Raw genomic sequence first — 17,501 nt, 5'->3', positions numbered from 1 at the left:
AATCAGTGCTAACATAAAGGTTGACGGATGAAATCTACAAGCACCATCTTCTTTGAAGTGGTACGTACACTACCAAATCATTACCCATTGAATAGTTCCGATTCAAACGTGTTACCCACACGTACGGCGGGACAAGAGACCAGTCCAGAAGTCATGTGGCCACACAAATGATATCAGTCATTCATAGTAAGAAATGATATCAGTCATATAGTAAGATATGATATCAGTCATATAGTAAGATATGATATTGTAAACAGGAGATTGCAACAAACTAAGCAGAAGGAATCAGAGCTGCCGGCATGGCCGCCTGCTAAGTTGCAGGTAAGGCAGGTGATAACCCAAGGGTGGTGCCCCCCCGTGCCCCCCGCGTCGCCCTCCCCGAGCGAGGCGACCGGGGCGGCTCCCCACCCCTCCCCCTCCCCGCGAGTCCCCGCCCCCCTTCCCCCTCGCCGCTGCCGCCGGCGGGCGCGGCCGGGCGTTGCCCGCGCGGCGCCCCGCAGTCCGGCGGTGGCGGCCCTCCTTCTTCACCCGTCGCTGGACCCCGGCTCGGGTGAGCGGTCCTGGCAGCGGAGCCCTTCGGTCGGCGGCGTTCCGGCGCGGATCTGGACGGCGGCGATGCGGAGGCGTTGCCCCTTGGCGGCGGTGATGGCCCATGGCCTGCGGCGGCCGGCGGCGCTCGGCTGGCCCAGATCTAGGCCCTACGGGCCCGATCTGGGTCGGGGCGGGCCTGCTGGTGGCCGCAGTGGGCTGTTCTCCGGTGGTTTCCGGCGAGCTCCTCGCGACAGGGACGGCGGCTGCTGTGCCGCGACTGCTGCAGCACGGCGGCGAAGCTTCACGGGCCCACGCAGGGCCTGGCCGGACAGGGGGTCTGGTGTGCCTCTGCTGCTATGCCCGGTCTGCTACCGCCTAAGCCGGTGGAGGTTGTTCCCTCCCTCGTGGCTGCGGTGCTGCCGGTCCTTGTCTTCGGGTGTCTCGTTTGGATCCGGCCGGCCTCGCTTCGTTGGCCGTGGTGAGACGACGGCGGTGTCCTCGTGACTGTTGGCGCATGTTGGTGGGCGGCGGGTGTGGTGGAGCCGAAGGTTGGTCCTGGGTGGTGGGCGCGAGAGGTCGGGAGAAATCCATGTCGGGTCTTGCCGGCACCAACGCGGTGACGCCTGCGGGCGCCACCATCCTTCTTGAAGGGCGTCGGGTGACCCTCTCCCCCCTCTACCCTCCGTGTACCGGAAGAAATCCTAGGACTCGTCCGGGCAGCAGCGTCGTCATCGTCGCATTCCTTCTTGAAGGTGGTGCTTGGTACACGGCAACTTGGTGGCTTTGGAGCGTGGTGGTTATCTTCGGTGGGCGCAACGATCGCGGTGTGCCGTAGCTTTCGTCGATCCGGCGTTGTTGGCATTTCTTCTCTTATTTTCTCTTGTTATTTCTTTTGGGCGTGCTTGTGCTGTTTGCCCCAGCGTGGATCGGATTGTTGTATCGGGTGGTTGCTATATCAATATAGCGGGGCGTAAGCCTATTTCGGTAAACTCACTAACTCAGTAGCACACCACCAATCCAGGATATGAAAGACCCCGTAAATCCAACATCACATCCGCCATCCATAGAACCAACACACATCAGTTCTCCTATGTTTCCTCTCTTAGCTAGGGATCAACTCAACTAAACTAACAAGCGCCTATACAGTTCTTCAGTCAAGGACTTGTGAACAGTCAGGGGCAGGGGGTGTGCTTTAGCTGTCACCCGCGCTAAACAGGTTCAGCAGTGCCATGAACAGATTGATGATGTCAAGGTAGAGCGATACGGCAGCCCAGATATACTCGTCATACGTGTAACGCTTGATGATGTTGTCCGTGTCATAGACAATGTAGCCACTGAAGACGAGTGACGCCAGCGCGCCATAGATCATGTGAGACAGCTTGCCCGGCGGGAAGAGTATAGAAAGATGAGGCTAAAGCGTATGCGTTCAGCAGGGACGCGTGCATGTTAATATAGGCAAGACGCCGCGAGATATACAGGTTGTTGGGTTGTGGATTGATCTCCAAGACACAATCTAGATAAGATGCAATCTCAACAGCCCAACTATTGTTACAACAACTACACGCACGCCACACATATATGGTTATAGTTATACCGTATGTACAATGTTTAACACCCCCCTCAATCACAACTTATCTAAGTTGAGATTGCGTCGAAATGCCTCCAGCTGCCTCAAAGAAAGGGGTTTGGTAAACCCATCTGCAACTTGATCACCAGTAGGAACAAAGCGAACATTCAACAGCTTGTTGGCTACTCGTTCCCGAACAAAGTGATAGTCTATCTCGATATGCTTCGTTCTAGCATGGAAAACAGGGTTGGCAGACAGATATGTGGCATCCAAACTGTCACACCATAGTGATGCTGCCTTGGGATGAGAAACACCCAACTCTGTCAACATGTTTTGGCCCATATTACTTCAGCAGTGGCATTAGCTAGAGCCTTGTACTCAGCTTCTGTGATGGACCTAGAAACGGTAGCCTGCTTACCGGCACTCCATGAAATCAGGTTACCTCCAAGAAAAACTGCAAAGCCTCCTGTAGATCTCCTGTCATCAGGACAGCCTGCCCAATCTACATCAGAGAACGCACTAACAAGCATGGAATCTGACTTGCAAAGCTTAAGCCCATGACTCTGTGTTCCTTGAAGATATCTGAGTATCCGTTTTACTGCAGTCCAATGTACAGTAGGAGGAGCATGCAAAAACTGACAGACCTTGTTAACAGCATATGCAGTATCTGGCCACGTCAAGGTTAGGTACTGTAGTGCTCCCACGATGCTCCTGTACTTGGTGGAATCTTCGGCTGTGAGGATAGCTCCATCGTGAAGAGATAACTTCTCGGAGGTAGACATGGGTGTAGGCGAAGGTTTGCATCCAGTCATGCCCATCCGCTGAAGTATCTCTTGCACATATTTTCCCTGTGACAGAAGGACTCCACGTGCAATATTTTTCACCTCAATACCAAGAAAGAAATGCAAAGCACCCAAGTCCTTGAGTGCAAAATACATACTCAAATCCTTGAGAAGAGCTGCAACTGCTTTGAGTGAAGAGCTTGTAACGATAATATCATCAACGTGTATATCAGCATAAAGATAGTTACTCCATGCTTATGATAGAAAAATAATGAGGTATCTCCTTTAGAAGCAAGAAAGCCAAGAGACCGAAGTTTGGAATACAAACGATAATACCAGGCTCTTGGTGCTTGTTTCAGGCCATAAAGAGCTTTATCAAGCTTGCAGACGTGTCGTGGTGAGACTGAGCTCTCATACCCAGGAGGTTGCCTCGTCAAAACTTCCTCTTCCAGAACACCATGTAAAAACGCGTTCTTTACATCTAGTTGACGCATGCACCAATTCCGAGAAATTGCAATGGAAAGAACTAAACGGATAGTAGCAGCTTTTACCACAGGGCTAAAGGTGTCTTCATAGTCCACACCATACCTTTGCTTAAAGCCTTTGGCAACTAACCGGGCCTTGTACCTGTCAATAGTGCCATCAGACTTCCTCTTAATCTTGTACACCCACTTGCAGTCAATCACATTTCTGCCCTTGACAGGTGGAACAAGACGCCATGTTTTGTTATCCATAAGAGCAGAGTACTCCTCGTCCATCGCCTTCTTCCACTTTGGGTCACCAAGAGCATCCTGTAAAGTTCTCGGTTCACCTGCAGCACAAAAAGACCCCCAACGAACACAACCATCTTTATAAACTTTGGGTCTTGCAATGCCACTTTGAGACCTGGTATGTGTACACATAGGAGGAGGCAGTGCTGGCTGATCAGCCCAAACTTGCAGCATGTTTGTTGGTGCAGAAACAGCAGAGTCGGAGATGGTTGCACCAGGCGCAGAAGATCCGGAGTCTGACGCACTGGATCCTGCACCGGATCCGGTCGCAGAGTCTGGTAACAACCCGCCACGTGGCTGCGGCGGAGTGGGCGCCTGCGGCTGTGAAGGGCCCGACCCGCCCAGGCCGGCGCGCCCCGCACCAGGACGGCCACATGGGCTGTGCGCGTTTGCAGAGGAGGGGGTCCCGGCCCGCACCGAGACGGGGGTGGCCTGACCAGGGGACAGGGAGGCAGCAGGCCCGCCTGGCCGACCGCCTGTCCCACCTGTTGGTCGGGATCCCGACGGGGATTCGCCTGACGCCGCGGTAGCGCCCGATCCCGAGAGGATTCGCCCGCCAAAATCAGCATCGGAGCGGGCGCCTGGATCTTCTGCGGAGTTTTCTGTTTGCTGCATAAAATCATGGGTATTTTCACCCATTTCTTCATGGTTAGCCGGCCCTGATTCCTGCACACTATCAGCAGACCCCTCATCAAGAGTATTAGCTATTGACACATGACCAGCAGCATCATCAAATCCCCCTGAAATAAAATTGGGTGATGGCAGGAGATGTGAGGGTAACAAAACAAGCTCTTTGCGAAGTTGCGCGCCAGCATTAGGATGAAGGCTAGCAAAAGGAAAAACTTGTTCGTCAAAAACGACATCGCAAGAAATATAGACCCGGCCGGAAGAGATGTCTAGGCATTTATATCCCTTGTGAAGAGTACTATAACCCAAAAAGGCACACTGCTTAGAACGAAACTCAAGTTTGTGTTTATTAAAAGGGCGCAAGTTTGGCCACACGGCACAGCCAAAGATGTGAAGAAAACTATAATTGGGTTTAGTACCAAATAGGCGTTCTAGTGGAGTTTGGTTTTTGATGACTCGACTAGGGATACGATTAATGAGGTACACGGCCACGAGAAAGGCTTCATCCCAAAACTTCAAGGGCATGAATGCATGTGCCAAAAGGGAGAGACCAACTTCCACTATGTGACAATGTTTTCGCTCAGCGGATCCGTTCCGTTGGTGCGCATGAGGACAAGAGACGTGGTGGGTGATGCCAATGCGCTGAAAGAAAGAATTCAGACTTTGATACTCACCACCCCAATCTGTTTGCATGGCAATAATTTTGCGATTAAACAAGCGTTCAACATGGGCTTGAAAAAGATGAAACTTGTCAAACACATCAGATTTGTTTTTAAGCAAATATATCCAACTAAACTTGCTGAAATCATCGATAAAACTGGCATAGTATTTTTGCCTGCCTACAGAGATCGGTCCAGGACCCCAAACATCTGAGAAAATTAGCTCTAAAGGAGATTTGGATTCACTAACTGAGCGTGGATAAGGGAGCTGATGGCTTTTGGCCATCTGACATGCATCACATACGAGGAGGTGATCTTGTTTATTGGACACGGGAAGATTAAAGTCTCGAACAATTTTCTGGACAACGGGAAGGGAAGGATGCCCTAGACGCTTGTGCCACCGGGATATAGATGGTTTGACCGCCCCAAGTGCTTGCCGTTGAGGAGCACTGTGCCGCCCGGTGACCGGGAACAGCCGCCATCTACTCTTGTTTTGAAGTATGGTCCTCCGGGTATCCTGATCCTTGACAAGAAAAGTTTTAGGATGAAGTTCAATAAGCACGTTATTATCTTTCATGAGTTGATAGGCAGAAAGTAGGCTTTGCTCATAGTTAGGAACATGAAGAATATTGTTTAGTTTCAACGATCCGGAGGGAGTAGATAAAACTGAGTGGCCAATGTGTGCAATGTCCATACCTTGTCCACTAGCAGTGTGGATCTGTTCATTGCCGGTGTAGCGATCCCGAACAACCAGTTTTTCCAGTTCGCCGGTGATGTGGTCAGTTGCACCGGTGTCGAGATACCAAGTGGTATATACACCGTATGAATGAGCCGCGTTGGCAGCGCGATGTTGGCCACCATTGCCACCGCCGCCGCCACCATTGCCACTGCCGCCACCACCGTTTCCGCCACCGCCGCCTCCTGCGGGGTTGCGGACATTGTTATTGTAGTTCTTGTCGTAGCGCTTTCGGCAGCGCCACGCACCGTGCCCTTCTTCTTTGCAGATCTGGCATCGCTCGCGATCACCACGGTCCCCGCGGTCACCACCGCCGCGACCGCCGCCAGAGTTGTTGTTGTAGCTGCCGTTGTTGTTGTTGTCACCACGACCGCCGCCGCGGCCACCGCCACGAGATGCAAGATTGGCGGAGTGGTTGGGGGAGAAGGCCGCCTATTGGGCGGTGATGCGGGTCTCGGCCGCCAAGAGAAACGAGAAGAGCTCCGTGAGCCCGATCTGTTGATCCATGGCAGCATGTGTGGAGATGGCAAAAACGAAACCGTTGTAGTCCGGTTCGTGCACCAGACCTTGGAGAATTTGGTCGACGAGGTCGTCTTCTCCAAGGGGCTTCCCAGCGGCGGCGAGTTCATCGGCGATGCCCTTCATCTTGGTGAAGTATGTTGCGGCCGAGAGATCCCCCTTGCGCGTGTTACCCAGGGCGGAGCGAAGCTGAATGGTACGCGCCCTGGACTGCGATGAAAAACTTTGGAGCAGAGCTTGCCAGATGCTAACAGAGGTGGTGTGGTTGGAGACTTGCATGAGAACGTCGCGAGAAAGAGAAGCAATCAGGAACGTGAGCACCTGTTGATCTTGCGTGACCCAGATGACATACTCCGGGTTTGGCGTGGTGACCATCTCCTTCTTCCCGTCTCCGAGATCCTTCTCAGAGACGAGGGTGGCGTCCGGCTCCTTGATCGAGCCGTCGAGGTAGCCCATCATCCCTGCCGCTTTGATATGCGGCAGGACTTGCGCCTTCCATACCAGGAAGTTCTCCCTAGTGAGCTTTTCGGTGATGGTGTGGCCAAGCGATGCGAGGGAAGGGGAGGCCATGGCGACGGAGGAGGAGGAGGATGACATAACTAGATGGGTTGGAAGAGAGAGGCTCTGTATACCATGTAGAAAGATGAGGCTAAAGCGTATGCGTTCAGCAGGGACGCGTGCATGTTAATATAGGCAAGACGCCGCGAGATATACAGTTTGTTGGGCTGTGGATTGATCTCCAAGACACAATCTAGATAAGATGCAATCTCAACAGCCCAACTATTGTTACAACAACTACACGCACGCCACACATATACGGTTTATAGTTATACCGTATGTACAATGTTTAACAAAGAGGATCTGCATATTTAGAGAAGCCATGATCACTTGATCAGTACTTATTGTAGAATAATAGAGAAGACAGATAGATGAATGGACGACACACCTAACTAGAGAAACTGCATCTAACCTGAATGAACCCAAAGACGAGCAGCATGATGAGAGAAGCAAATAGGAAAGGGCCAAGGAAGCTGAAGTCCTTGCCCCTCCTTGCAGCCCAGAAGGTGTAAGCAATGAGGCTGAAGACAACCACCGTGGTAAGAATCGCAGCTTCCAAAATGACCTTGCCTGTGCACATATATATCATATATGAGCAGGCCTAATAAATGAATTAATTGCTTTCCTATCATCTCATACACCTCTTTACCAAAGAAACTTTCATGTAAATCTAACGAAATAAACCTCCTGCAATGTGGTACAAGCTAAAATGAACCTCAGAATTGGTACAATCCCAAAATTCTGTGGTATGAAAATGGATGACAGATCACAGAGTGCCTGACAACATAACTTTGCCTAAATCGAAAGATTGTGTATTTTCAATCACTTTAATCCAATGAGATTTAACCAGCACATGCATGGAGTACCTTTAAAAATAACCTTTGAAGGACTGATATCATGTGAAAAATTCCTTTCATTTTGATAAAAGTTTAAGCTAGAGTCTGGGGAAAAAGTAATCCTACTAGCTGGCAATACTACCCTCAAGGCCTCAGCAGAGTCTGGGGAAATGCATCAGCTAGTCACATCACATGGGCTGCCTCGCAGTGTCTTCCTAACATTTGCATGGCCATATATAGCAAATTGGCAGCAACTATCCAAATGCCGTACATAGTGATTATAACAAGCTAATGGTAGGAAAAATATTTACTAGTCATGCATATGTAATGAACTAACACAACGAGAGGGGCATTAGAGAGTGCTGATTTACATAAGCATGTACTAGTAGAGTGACTCAAGTAAGAACAAGGAGGAACAGAATACATGGTGGGAAGACAATTACCACTAGTGAAGGCACATGTCATGCCCACAGCGAAGCTGATGGCCACTGTGAAGACGCCGAGCAGCAGCAGGTTGACTGGGTGCGTCTGGCTGTAGAAGTACAACGGGCACAGCACTGCATAAGAAAATTAAGAAGCATTTTAGTAACAGATTATACAGCTGCTGCAATTCACAAAGCAACCATGTCCCATTCTAGTAAAGCAAAATTAGGAGTACATGCTCTGCAATTCACTGCCAAAATCAGGGGTTGCAATTAAGAGTACATATATAGCTTTGGGGGGACGCGACGGCATCCAAAGGTAATTCAGAGCAGTGCACGCAAAGTGAAAGCTAGCTAGTCCTGTGACTCCTGTCCTCTAACCAAGGCCCTCAAAAATTAACAGCCACAACTTTCCCTTCTTCTAAACGCAATAGTAAGAAGAATGGAATACATTCGAGACAGAAACTCTACAATCGGACGGATCGAAACTGCAGCGACGTAACAAAAAAGATGGTGGTAGCTTGAATTCTTTTTTTGAAACAAGGAAGGTGGCAGGCTGCCGACCTTATATTTCAAAACAGGCCAGAGCCTGATGAAGTAACAGGTACAAGTACAAGAACAGCTTGTGTGGTGCACCAAGGTGCAAAACACAAGCAGATCGAAACGGGAAAAGAAGGAAGAAAGGAAGGAAGAGAGGAGGGGAAGATTACATCAGTCGTCTACAAACTATGCAGCAGCTTTTGTCTCCAAACCTGTAGAACCTCCCTGGTGCGTTGGCTTTGAGTTCTGAAAGTCCAAAGATGGAGCATGTCTGCGGCATATAAACAAGTGTATGTTACAGACCAGACTTTTGAGTTGAAGACTCTGTCATTTCTAGCATGCCACAGGGTGATAGCGCAAGCCGCGAAAGCAACATTCCATTTGTGTTTGAATCTGAGCTGGTATTGCGCTTGCTCCATAAAAGACAGAACGTTAGTAGCTGAGCAAGCCAAAACGTCCAGCTCCAACTTGCCCCAAAGAACACTGGCGGATGTACATCGTAGTATTAAGTGATCGATTGACTCAACAGCGGGGCAAGTGTCACAATGTGCAAACGGGGAAGCCTCAGACCAACCCTTCTTTACCATATTATCTTTAGTGTTTAGGCGCCCACGAAAAGCAAGCCATAGGAAGATTCTGTGTTTGAGAGGAATCAACGCATCCCAAACCCATGTTTCAAGAGTTGTCAAAACCCCCCGGAAAGTGAGCAGCCTGTAGAAGTATCCAGTGCAAAGCTGCCCAGAGCTCACAGAAGTAGACCGCTTGTCCTCATGCAGTAAGTTCGGAGCTATGCCCAACAACAAACCATGCAGAACAACTAGCTCAGCTGAGGCCGTTTGAGAGAGATTAGGGTGTAGCTGAACAGCCCATGAACAATTGGAATGTTGTGAGTGCACGGAGCAGGCTGGCTGGATCGCGAAGGAATACAGCGTAGGAAACATCTGATATAAACGGCCCACTTCAAGCCATTGGTTCTTCCAGAAGGAAATCAAACGACCAGACCCCAGAACACACTTAGAAGAGTTGATAACCATAGGAACGAGATCTTTAAACCCTTTCCAGATGGCAGTATCTCTGCTATTAGCACTCTGTGGAAGAATAGCTCGGCAGTAATGTGTGGCGAACCATTTATAACATGGTATGTCCGAACCTTGTAGAACTTTGGAGACGAACTTGCACATCATAGCTTGGTTGTGAGCATGCATTTGACGGATACCCAAACCACCATTGATACGAGGCAACGAGACTGTATCCCAAGCCACTAAGCATTGGCCACCTTTGACCTTGTTCTTGCCTTGCCAGAAAAAAGCACGTAAGAGACTTTCCAACTTCCCGAGAGACTCCTTGGGCCAGGCAAAGCAAGACATGAAATAACTTGGGATGCCAGCGAGCACTGAATTGATGAGGGTCAACCTCCCCCCTAAGGATAAAAAAGTAGCCAGCCAGCCCGAAAGACGGCGGTCAACCTTGTGTATAACAGGCAGTAACATACCGTGCGTAATTTTGTGCAGAGAGAGAGGTGGGCCTAGGAGGAGACGATGATGGGGAGGATGGGGATGAAGATGTAGAGCCCGAGGCCGGCGTAGGAGGAGACGAAGAAGTGGGGGATGGCGGGGACCTTGACGACGACGGCCGTGATGACGGCAGTGAGGAGAAGCTGCAGGGAGAGGATGACGTAGATCTTCCGGATGAGCGCCCAGCACAACGCAGGGCTCTCCGCCATGCCGGGGTACAGCACCTGCGCCGGCGCCGGCACCGCGGTGCCAGCAGTGCCACCGGAGGTCCCCGCCTCGATGTCGCCGCCCTTCTGGCGCCCGCACATCTCGCCCGGCGATGTGATGACTGATGATGGTGCCTCCGGAGTTAGGGTTTTTGCGGGTGTGGCGCAAGGCGAGAGGAAAGGTGCAAAGTGAACGTGAACTGGGGACGGCGACGACGATGCGGCCATAACACTCTACTCCCTCTGTAAACTAATATAAAAGCGTTTAGATCACTACTTTTAGTTATTTAAATGTTCTTATATTAGTTTACGGAGGGAGTAGTCCTCAACTTATAGTCAGATGAGATGAGATGAGATGGAGCCCACTACCCAGGCAGATGCCGGACGGTGGGATTGCTTCGCGGTTCCTTCTAGGAAAAGGGGGGTTCCATACGTTGGTAGTTTTTTTCCATACGTTGTCCAGGCCCTGCTCCTGCACGCCGTCGGAAAATCCTGTGCTAATCGCCCCAGCCCGTTGTCTCTCACTGTGTGCGAAACCAAATTTTGGTTATTTTCATCTTGTTTGTTGATATTGGTGGTGTTGTCTGATGGTTCAGCAAAAAATTGTTGAAGCTGAAGATGAAGAAGTATACCTATGGAAGAGCAAAAGAAATGACATGGTAGCAATATTCCAAAACCATGCGTGAAGAAATTGGTTCTAGAGATATATAAGAATTATTACTTGCTAGCATTGGGAGCTTAATTATCCTCGATGCGACCAGTCCGTCCGAGCATGCAAAGGTATCATGCATGTGCCCACAATCCGTATTTATTTTCTTAGAAATTGTGTTCATATATCATACTGTATTAGAAAGATCCGAATTAGGCCATTACTTTCCCTTAGTTGTGTCCACACAAACATAGTTTAGAACTTGCTCATGTTTCCATGGTTTTGTTTATCCAGAGCTTATTTGAGATTTGCGATTGAAGAACAAAAGACATCTTGAGGCATCAGGACAGATTTTGAAATTCGAATTGCCTTGGCATAATCAGTGTGCTGAGTGTGTTGACGATGTTGATAGTTGGGATATGGAGGTGACTCTGCTCGGTACCATCTGAAATCCTAACACTGGTAGAATTAATTACTCTAATTATCCCTTGGCCCCCCTTTTAAAAATGTATGAGGAGAAGGACGATGTGCAGGGCAACCATATTTGTAGGAAAAGAGTGCCTTCTCACCGGTGAGGCTGTTCTACATGGACCACTATGTTTGGATCTAAGTGTTCTGCCTACTGTGTAGCACATGCTCAGTTCATTACCGACTTCCTCGGCATATACAAGTTCCGCCTCGCTTACTAACTGGAGCTGTAGGCTATGGAAGCCAGTCATGTCTGAAATCTAAACCAATTGTCCAGTAATGCCTAGGTGATCACAATAGGAATTCAGGATTGAGAAAATGATGCGCTATCAATATAATCATTACAGCCAGTGTGGATTTAAATAAATAGTTTTTGTTAAGATTAGCTAATCTTAGCTCTTAAATCTCTCACTCTCTCTTTCACAGACAACCCTTCTGAATCATATTTTAACATCGCAACATGGGAAGAGGATTGTTGTTCATTCATCCTTTCCTGAAAACATTGTGGTGGTGAATACTTGCTGTTGTGTTGTACTATCCGAGGGGGCTCTTGTAGAAATCCTTCTGAAGTTGGTGAAGCAAAAGGGAGACAAGTTTGATCATATATTTATTGAGACAACAGATAAATCTCATTAATTAATCTTAAGACGTGTGAAGTTATAATGTCTAACAGAACCAATGACACAGTCCAGGACTTGCAAAACCTGGTCCTATTATTAAGTTTTTTTTGTTTTGATGAATTGGTCTTGTGTATGTGAAACTTCATGCTGCGGTTACTCTGGCTGATTGATAAGCATGCCATGAAACATTTGAATTGAAGTTAAAGGAAGGTAGGTTGTGAATAGGCAGTAGAGCAACTTGCTTATGCAGACCAGATTATATTGAACAAGCTATTTAGCCAGTCTATAGAACTATATACAAGTCTCTGATGCAAAAAAGGTGTTATTTAAGCACATATTTTTTCTGGATTTTAGTCTGTACGAAAACAACATAAAAAGTGCCTCTACGTGCCGTTGGCTGGTTGCTGGCATTATGGCCCTCCGATCACCGTCCCTTGCATTTGACATCATATATTTTAATCTTTTAGGATCACTGGCATATTTTCTATGATTGGTTTTATCTGGCTTTAAACTGGTGTTGGCCAGCAAGGAGTCGGGGGGTTCAGCATGACATCCTTGCAGGAGCAGTCGAGTAGAGCCTGCTATCGGCCATTATGAGCATCGTTGCAGCAGGATGTGTTCATGCAGTTGAGTTACATCCATAGAGGTGCTACTGCATCGCTGGATTCGATTAGAGAATACTACACTTGGAGCAGCGTTTGACCACAACTATTGTGCACATAGAATGCAAGCCAGATCGCCTTGACATGGGATGCTGTTGTAAGGTCATGGTGTTGCACCTCAGCAAATCCATGAGGAGTAATTCATTCCCTGTCCAAGTATTTATTATTGAACATTGCTACTTCATCTGTTTATATTCTCATTTAACTAATATATTTACTAACCTTTTGAATGTTTTCTACTTTTTTAGTTTTTGGAGCTTTGTGGTGAAGGAAAGATGAATTTAGAAGAGTTCAATTTAGAATTAGTGTATTGTCTTCCCCACAAGAAAAAAAGAGAGAGAATTGATACAGTGTCTCACACCTATTAGACTTTTGTCTATTACACTCACTAAATATATACATTGCCGGGACATGGTCGTATGGATGATTCACATCCAGGCCCGTACGATGGACATGTGCAGGGTGTGCGCCTGCACAGGGCCCCTAAATCAGTGGGGGCCCCAGATTTGTATATACTTAGTACTAGTATATTTAGTAATTAGCAAAAAATAGTGCAAAACAGGTTGGATAATGGTGCAGCATGCCAGCAGGGCCCCACAATGAATTAACCCCCAACTTGCGTTCCCAAGAGAAGGTGGTGGGACTGCACGAATTAACTACTGGGCCCTTTCCTCACGCACGTCTCTCTTTTTCTCTTCGTCTTCTTCACAACGCAGCCGCCGTTCCTCTTTCCCAGATCGTGAATCAATCTCCAGCTCTTCACTAGCAGCCGCCGTTCCGTTCTCAATCCCCCAGCTACTAATTTTATTGCGATTTCCCCAAATTATCCGTTGCAATGAGCTGTGGAATAGGTAACGTCTACTTCCAATCTCCATCTATTTATTTGGTTGGCGTTCTGTTCTTCTCAACTCTCAAATCGGGCCTGCAAATCAATGTTTCACCAGGCCCGTACCATGGACATGTGCAGGGTGTGCGCCTGCACAGGGCCCCTAAATCAGTGGGGCCCCTAGATTTGTATATACTTAGTACTAGTATATTTAGTAATTAGCAAAAAATAGTGCAAAACAGGTTGGATAATGGTGCAGCATGACAGCAGGGCCCCACAATGAATTAACCCCCAACTTGCGTTCCCAAGAGAAGGTGGTGGGACTGCACGAATTAACTACTTGGCCCTTTCCTCACGCACGTCTCTCTTTTTCTCTTCATCTTCTTCACAACGCAGCCGCCGTTCCTCTTTCCCAGATCGTGAATCAACTCCAGCTCTTCACTAGCAGCCGCCGTTCCGTTCTCAATCCCCCAGCTATTAATTTTATCGCGATTTCCCCAAATTATCCGTTGCAATGAGCTGTGGAATAGGTAACGTCTACTTCCAATCTCCATCTATTTATTTGGTTGGCGTTCTGTTCTTCTCAACTCTCAAATTGGGCCTGCAAATAAGTGTTTCACTCGACCTCCTTCGTTTCCAGTTGCCGCCTTGCCGGTCCTGCGACCCGCGTGTGTCAGAATCAAGTGGAGCCTGGATCCCTGGAGGCCCTGCTCGTCACAGAGATTCGACTGCTTGGCAGGCCAGACAAGGCTACGAGTTCTTAGTCGCCAAAGCAACAAGCGTCTCCTCCCTGGCTCCCCCTGATCTTCTTCTCACATCAATCAAAGACAGGTTGTTTCATTCCTTTTTGACCGCAAGTTCAGTTTTTAGTTCCTTATCTGTCGCTTAGTTTACTTTCTGCAATGTCCTCTAGAATTAGAAAGTGCCCGTCAGGATATGAAAAACGTCAGAAAAAGGAAAAAAGAGAAACTTGATGAATCTCTGAAAGGTAGTCTTGATGTGTTTTTTGTTAAAGAACCAAAGGTTTCTTCTGAAAATCAGAGTGTAGATGCTAATACTAATGATGTACACGACGATGACTCTATCCATACTGAAACTCAGGGCGAAGAGGTTAATGTTGTTAGTAACATGGATGAGGTACATGTTGAGAATAATAACCCCGATGAAGCAAATCATGGTGATGAAGTACCTGCTAATGTTGATGTTTCTTTGCAACCTGATATATTCGATCCTCGAAATTGGGATGGCATTGATTCTAAAGCAATTGATAATTTGGTAGAGAAGGGTCCTAAGAGGGCGCCTATCCAAAAGGGCCATAAAGATAAACTTGGTAGGAGATTTTCTGCTGTGTTTTATAGTAGAGTTTTGCCAAATGGAGAAATGTGTGATAGAGAGTGGCTTGTATATTCTAAAGAGCTCAATAGAGTATTCTGCTTTTGTTGCAAAATTTTTGGGAAGGGGCGTGCTAGAGGTCATTTGGCGAATGAGGGATTTAGTGACTGGATACACCTTAGTATCAGACTTAGAGAGCATGAAACCGGAGCTGAACATCTTCAAAATATGGTCACTTGGCATGAGTTGCGCCTCAGGTTGCAACGGAATAAACTATTGATAGCGCTGCTCGACAACAACTTGAGAAAGAAAAGGACCATTGGCGTAAATTATTGCTTAGAATTCTCTTGATTGTTAAATTTCTTGCGAAACATAATCTAGCCTTTCGTGGTACTAATTCCAAATTGTATCAAGATAGCAATGTTGAAATTTCTTAGGCTTGGTTGAAATGTTGGCTGAGTTTGACCCGGTTATTCAAGAACATGTTTGTCGCATAACAAAGGATGAAACTCATACTCATTACCTTGGTCATGGCATCCAAAATGAGTTAATACACTTGATTGCTTCTGCAATTAAATCTGAGATCATTAAAAAAAAGAAGCAAAATATTTCTCGGTGATACTTGATTGTACCCCTGATGCGAGTCACCAAGAACAGATGTCTTTGATTATACGGTATGTTGAAACATCTTCAAGTTCTGTTTCCGTTGTAGAATCCTTTTTAGGATTTTTGGATGTAAATGATACCACTGGAAAAGGACTCTTTGAGGTTTTGCATGATGAATTAAAGAACCTTGATCTAGACATAGACAATGTGAGAGGGCAGAGCTATGACAATGGATCAAACATGAAAGGTAAGAATCTGGGGGTTCAAGCCTTGCTTTTGAATATAAATCCTAGAGCTTTTTATTCTGCATGTGGGTGTCATAGCCTTAATTTAACACTATGTGATATGGCCAAGACTTGTGGTAAAGCTAAGGACTTCTTTGGAATCATACAACGTATATACACAACATTTGCTAATTCCACTAAGAAATGGAAGATTTTGAAAGATAATATAGGAGAAGGATTGACTCTGAAATCAGTCTCATCTACTCGTTGGGAGAGTCGCATAAATAGTGTCAAAGCTATTACGTTTCAGATTTCAGACATACGAGAAGCTCTACTGCAAGTAGCTGATGTCGATAAAGATCCTAAAACTAGTAGTGAAGCTAAATCTCTAGCAAATAATGAACTTGGTGATTTCGAATTTGTAGTAGCGATAATCATTTGGTATGATATATTGGCTGCAGTAAATTTGATTAGCAAGGACTTACAGTCAAAAGATATGCTTATTGATGTTGCCATTGAAAAAGTGCAAGGCTTGATTACCTTTTTTAAAGGTTACAGAGACACTGGTTTCACTACTGCAGTAGAAATAGCAAGGGAAATAGCACTCGAAATAGATATCGACCCTGCATTTCGGAAAAAGCGTGAAATTAAAAGAAAAAAACAATTTGATGAGAATCCTGATGATGTGTTAGATGCTTCACAATCTGCACAAGAGTCGTTTAGGATAAAGTATTTCTTACCTGTTGTTGATCAAGCTATTGCTTCACTTACTATGAGATTTGAGCAATATAAATCATACAAAAAAACTTTTGGTTTCTTGTTTACTTCTCATGCACTAAACTCATTGGATGATAAAAATTTGAGGTCTTCTTGTAGTAGCCTTGAGACTGCACTTAGAAGTGGTGACAAATCTGACATTGATGGTAATGATTTATATGTTGAGTTAAAGTTACTCCAAGATTTCATTCCAAAGGAAAAAAAATGGGACCTATTGACATTTTAAATTTTTTGAAACGCTTGAATTGTTTTCCCAATGCAACTATTGCATATAGAATTTTATTGACCATCCCAGTAACCGTTGCATCGGCGGAGAGAAGTTTTTCTAAACTAAAGTTGTTGAAGTCCTATTTGCGTTCTACAATGACACAAGAAAGACTTAGTGGACTGGCTTTGATAGCAATTGAAAACGACATCTTGGAGAATGTATCTTACGAGGACCTAATTGAAGAATTTATCTCAAGGAATGCAAGAAGGATGTCACGCTTCTGCTAGATAATGTATTATTTTTTAGTTTCTAGAATCACTTTTGCGACAAGATGTTATTCAGAAGATTGTACTATGTACCAACATGATATATAATAGTAATAATAATAGCAATTAGATCTTGTTTTCCTCATTGCCACTTGCTATGCCGAGGGCCCATTTTCTGAGTTTGCACCGGGCCTCCATTTTCCTTGGTATGGCCCTGTTCACATCTTTTGGTAAAGGCATGTTAATTCATTGAAAAAATACTACACACCAATGACTATGAGCGTGGATGTCCACTCCTGAATTTTGAGGACCACTTTAGGACATGATCATTATGTTGCTTCACACCTGCTTGACATAGCGTAACCTTGATGGTTACTAATTTGAAAGTCGAGCTTAAGCAATGTTAAGTGGACTTCATGGAATTATTAATAAGAAAACTACATAATCGTTTTTTTGCGGGAAAAAAACTACATAATCTAATGTGTATATGTTGATTGATTATTATCATTTTCCTGTTGCAACGCACGGACATGTTTCCTAGTATGAACTATATATAAACTGAACTTAGTGAACACACTCAAACGTGTCTATATACT

General features: G+C 46.3%; 1 protein-coding gene and 1 pseudogene across 1 annotated transcript; one reads left to right on the top strand and one right to left on the bottom strand.

Moving 5' to 3' along the window:
- Window positions 1–1,723: 1,723 nt before the first annotated feature.
- On the bottom strand, window positions 1,724–10,369 carry LOC119273429 (protein LIFEGUARD 2-like). Its single transcript, XM_037554588.1, has 5 exons — window positions 10,085–10,369; window position 9,601; window positions 8,029–8,142; window positions 7,162–7,319; window positions 1,724–1,942 (listed from the first exon to the last, which is right to left on the bottom strand). The coding sequence occupies exons 1-5, from the start codon at window positions 10,367–10,369 to the stop codon at window positions 1,724–1,726; spliced, it is 777 nt and encodes a 258-aa protein (XP_037410485.1).
- Window positions 10,370–14,303: 3,934 nt separating this feature from the next.
- LOC119273075 lies at window positions 14,304–16,926 on the top strand (annotated as a pseudogene).
- The last annotated feature ends 575 nt before the right edge of the window (window positions 16,927–17,501 follow it).

Source organism: Triticum dicoccoides, chromosome 3A (genome assembly GCF_002162155.2).
Source record: "Triticum dicoccoides isolate Atlit2015 ecotype Zavitan chromosome 3A, WEW_v2.0, whole genome shotgun sequence".
NCBI lineage: Eukaryota > Viridiplantae > Streptophyta > Magnoliopsida > Poales > Poaceae > Triticum > Triticum dicoccoides.
Note: the sequence above shows the minus strand (reverse complement) of the source record. Positions and strands in the feature narration are given on the sequence as shown.

What these genes read in the sequence shown, in the direction of transcription:
- LOC119273429 (XM_037554588.1), bottom strand. Translation starts at nt 10,369, where the DNA reads ATGTGCGGGCGCCAGAAGGGCGGCGACATCGAGGCGGGGACCTCCGGT. An exon ending in GACATGTGCCTTCACTAGTG is followed by an intron (nt 7,320 to 8,028) that starts GTAATTGTCTTC and finishes ATATGTGCACAG; the next exon opens with GCAAGGTCATTTTGGAAGCT. An exon ending in TCGTCTTTGGGTTCATTCAG is followed by an intron (nt 1,943 to 7,161) that starts GTTAGATGCAGT and finishes CATACGCTTTAG; the next exon opens with CCTCATCTTTCTATACTCTT.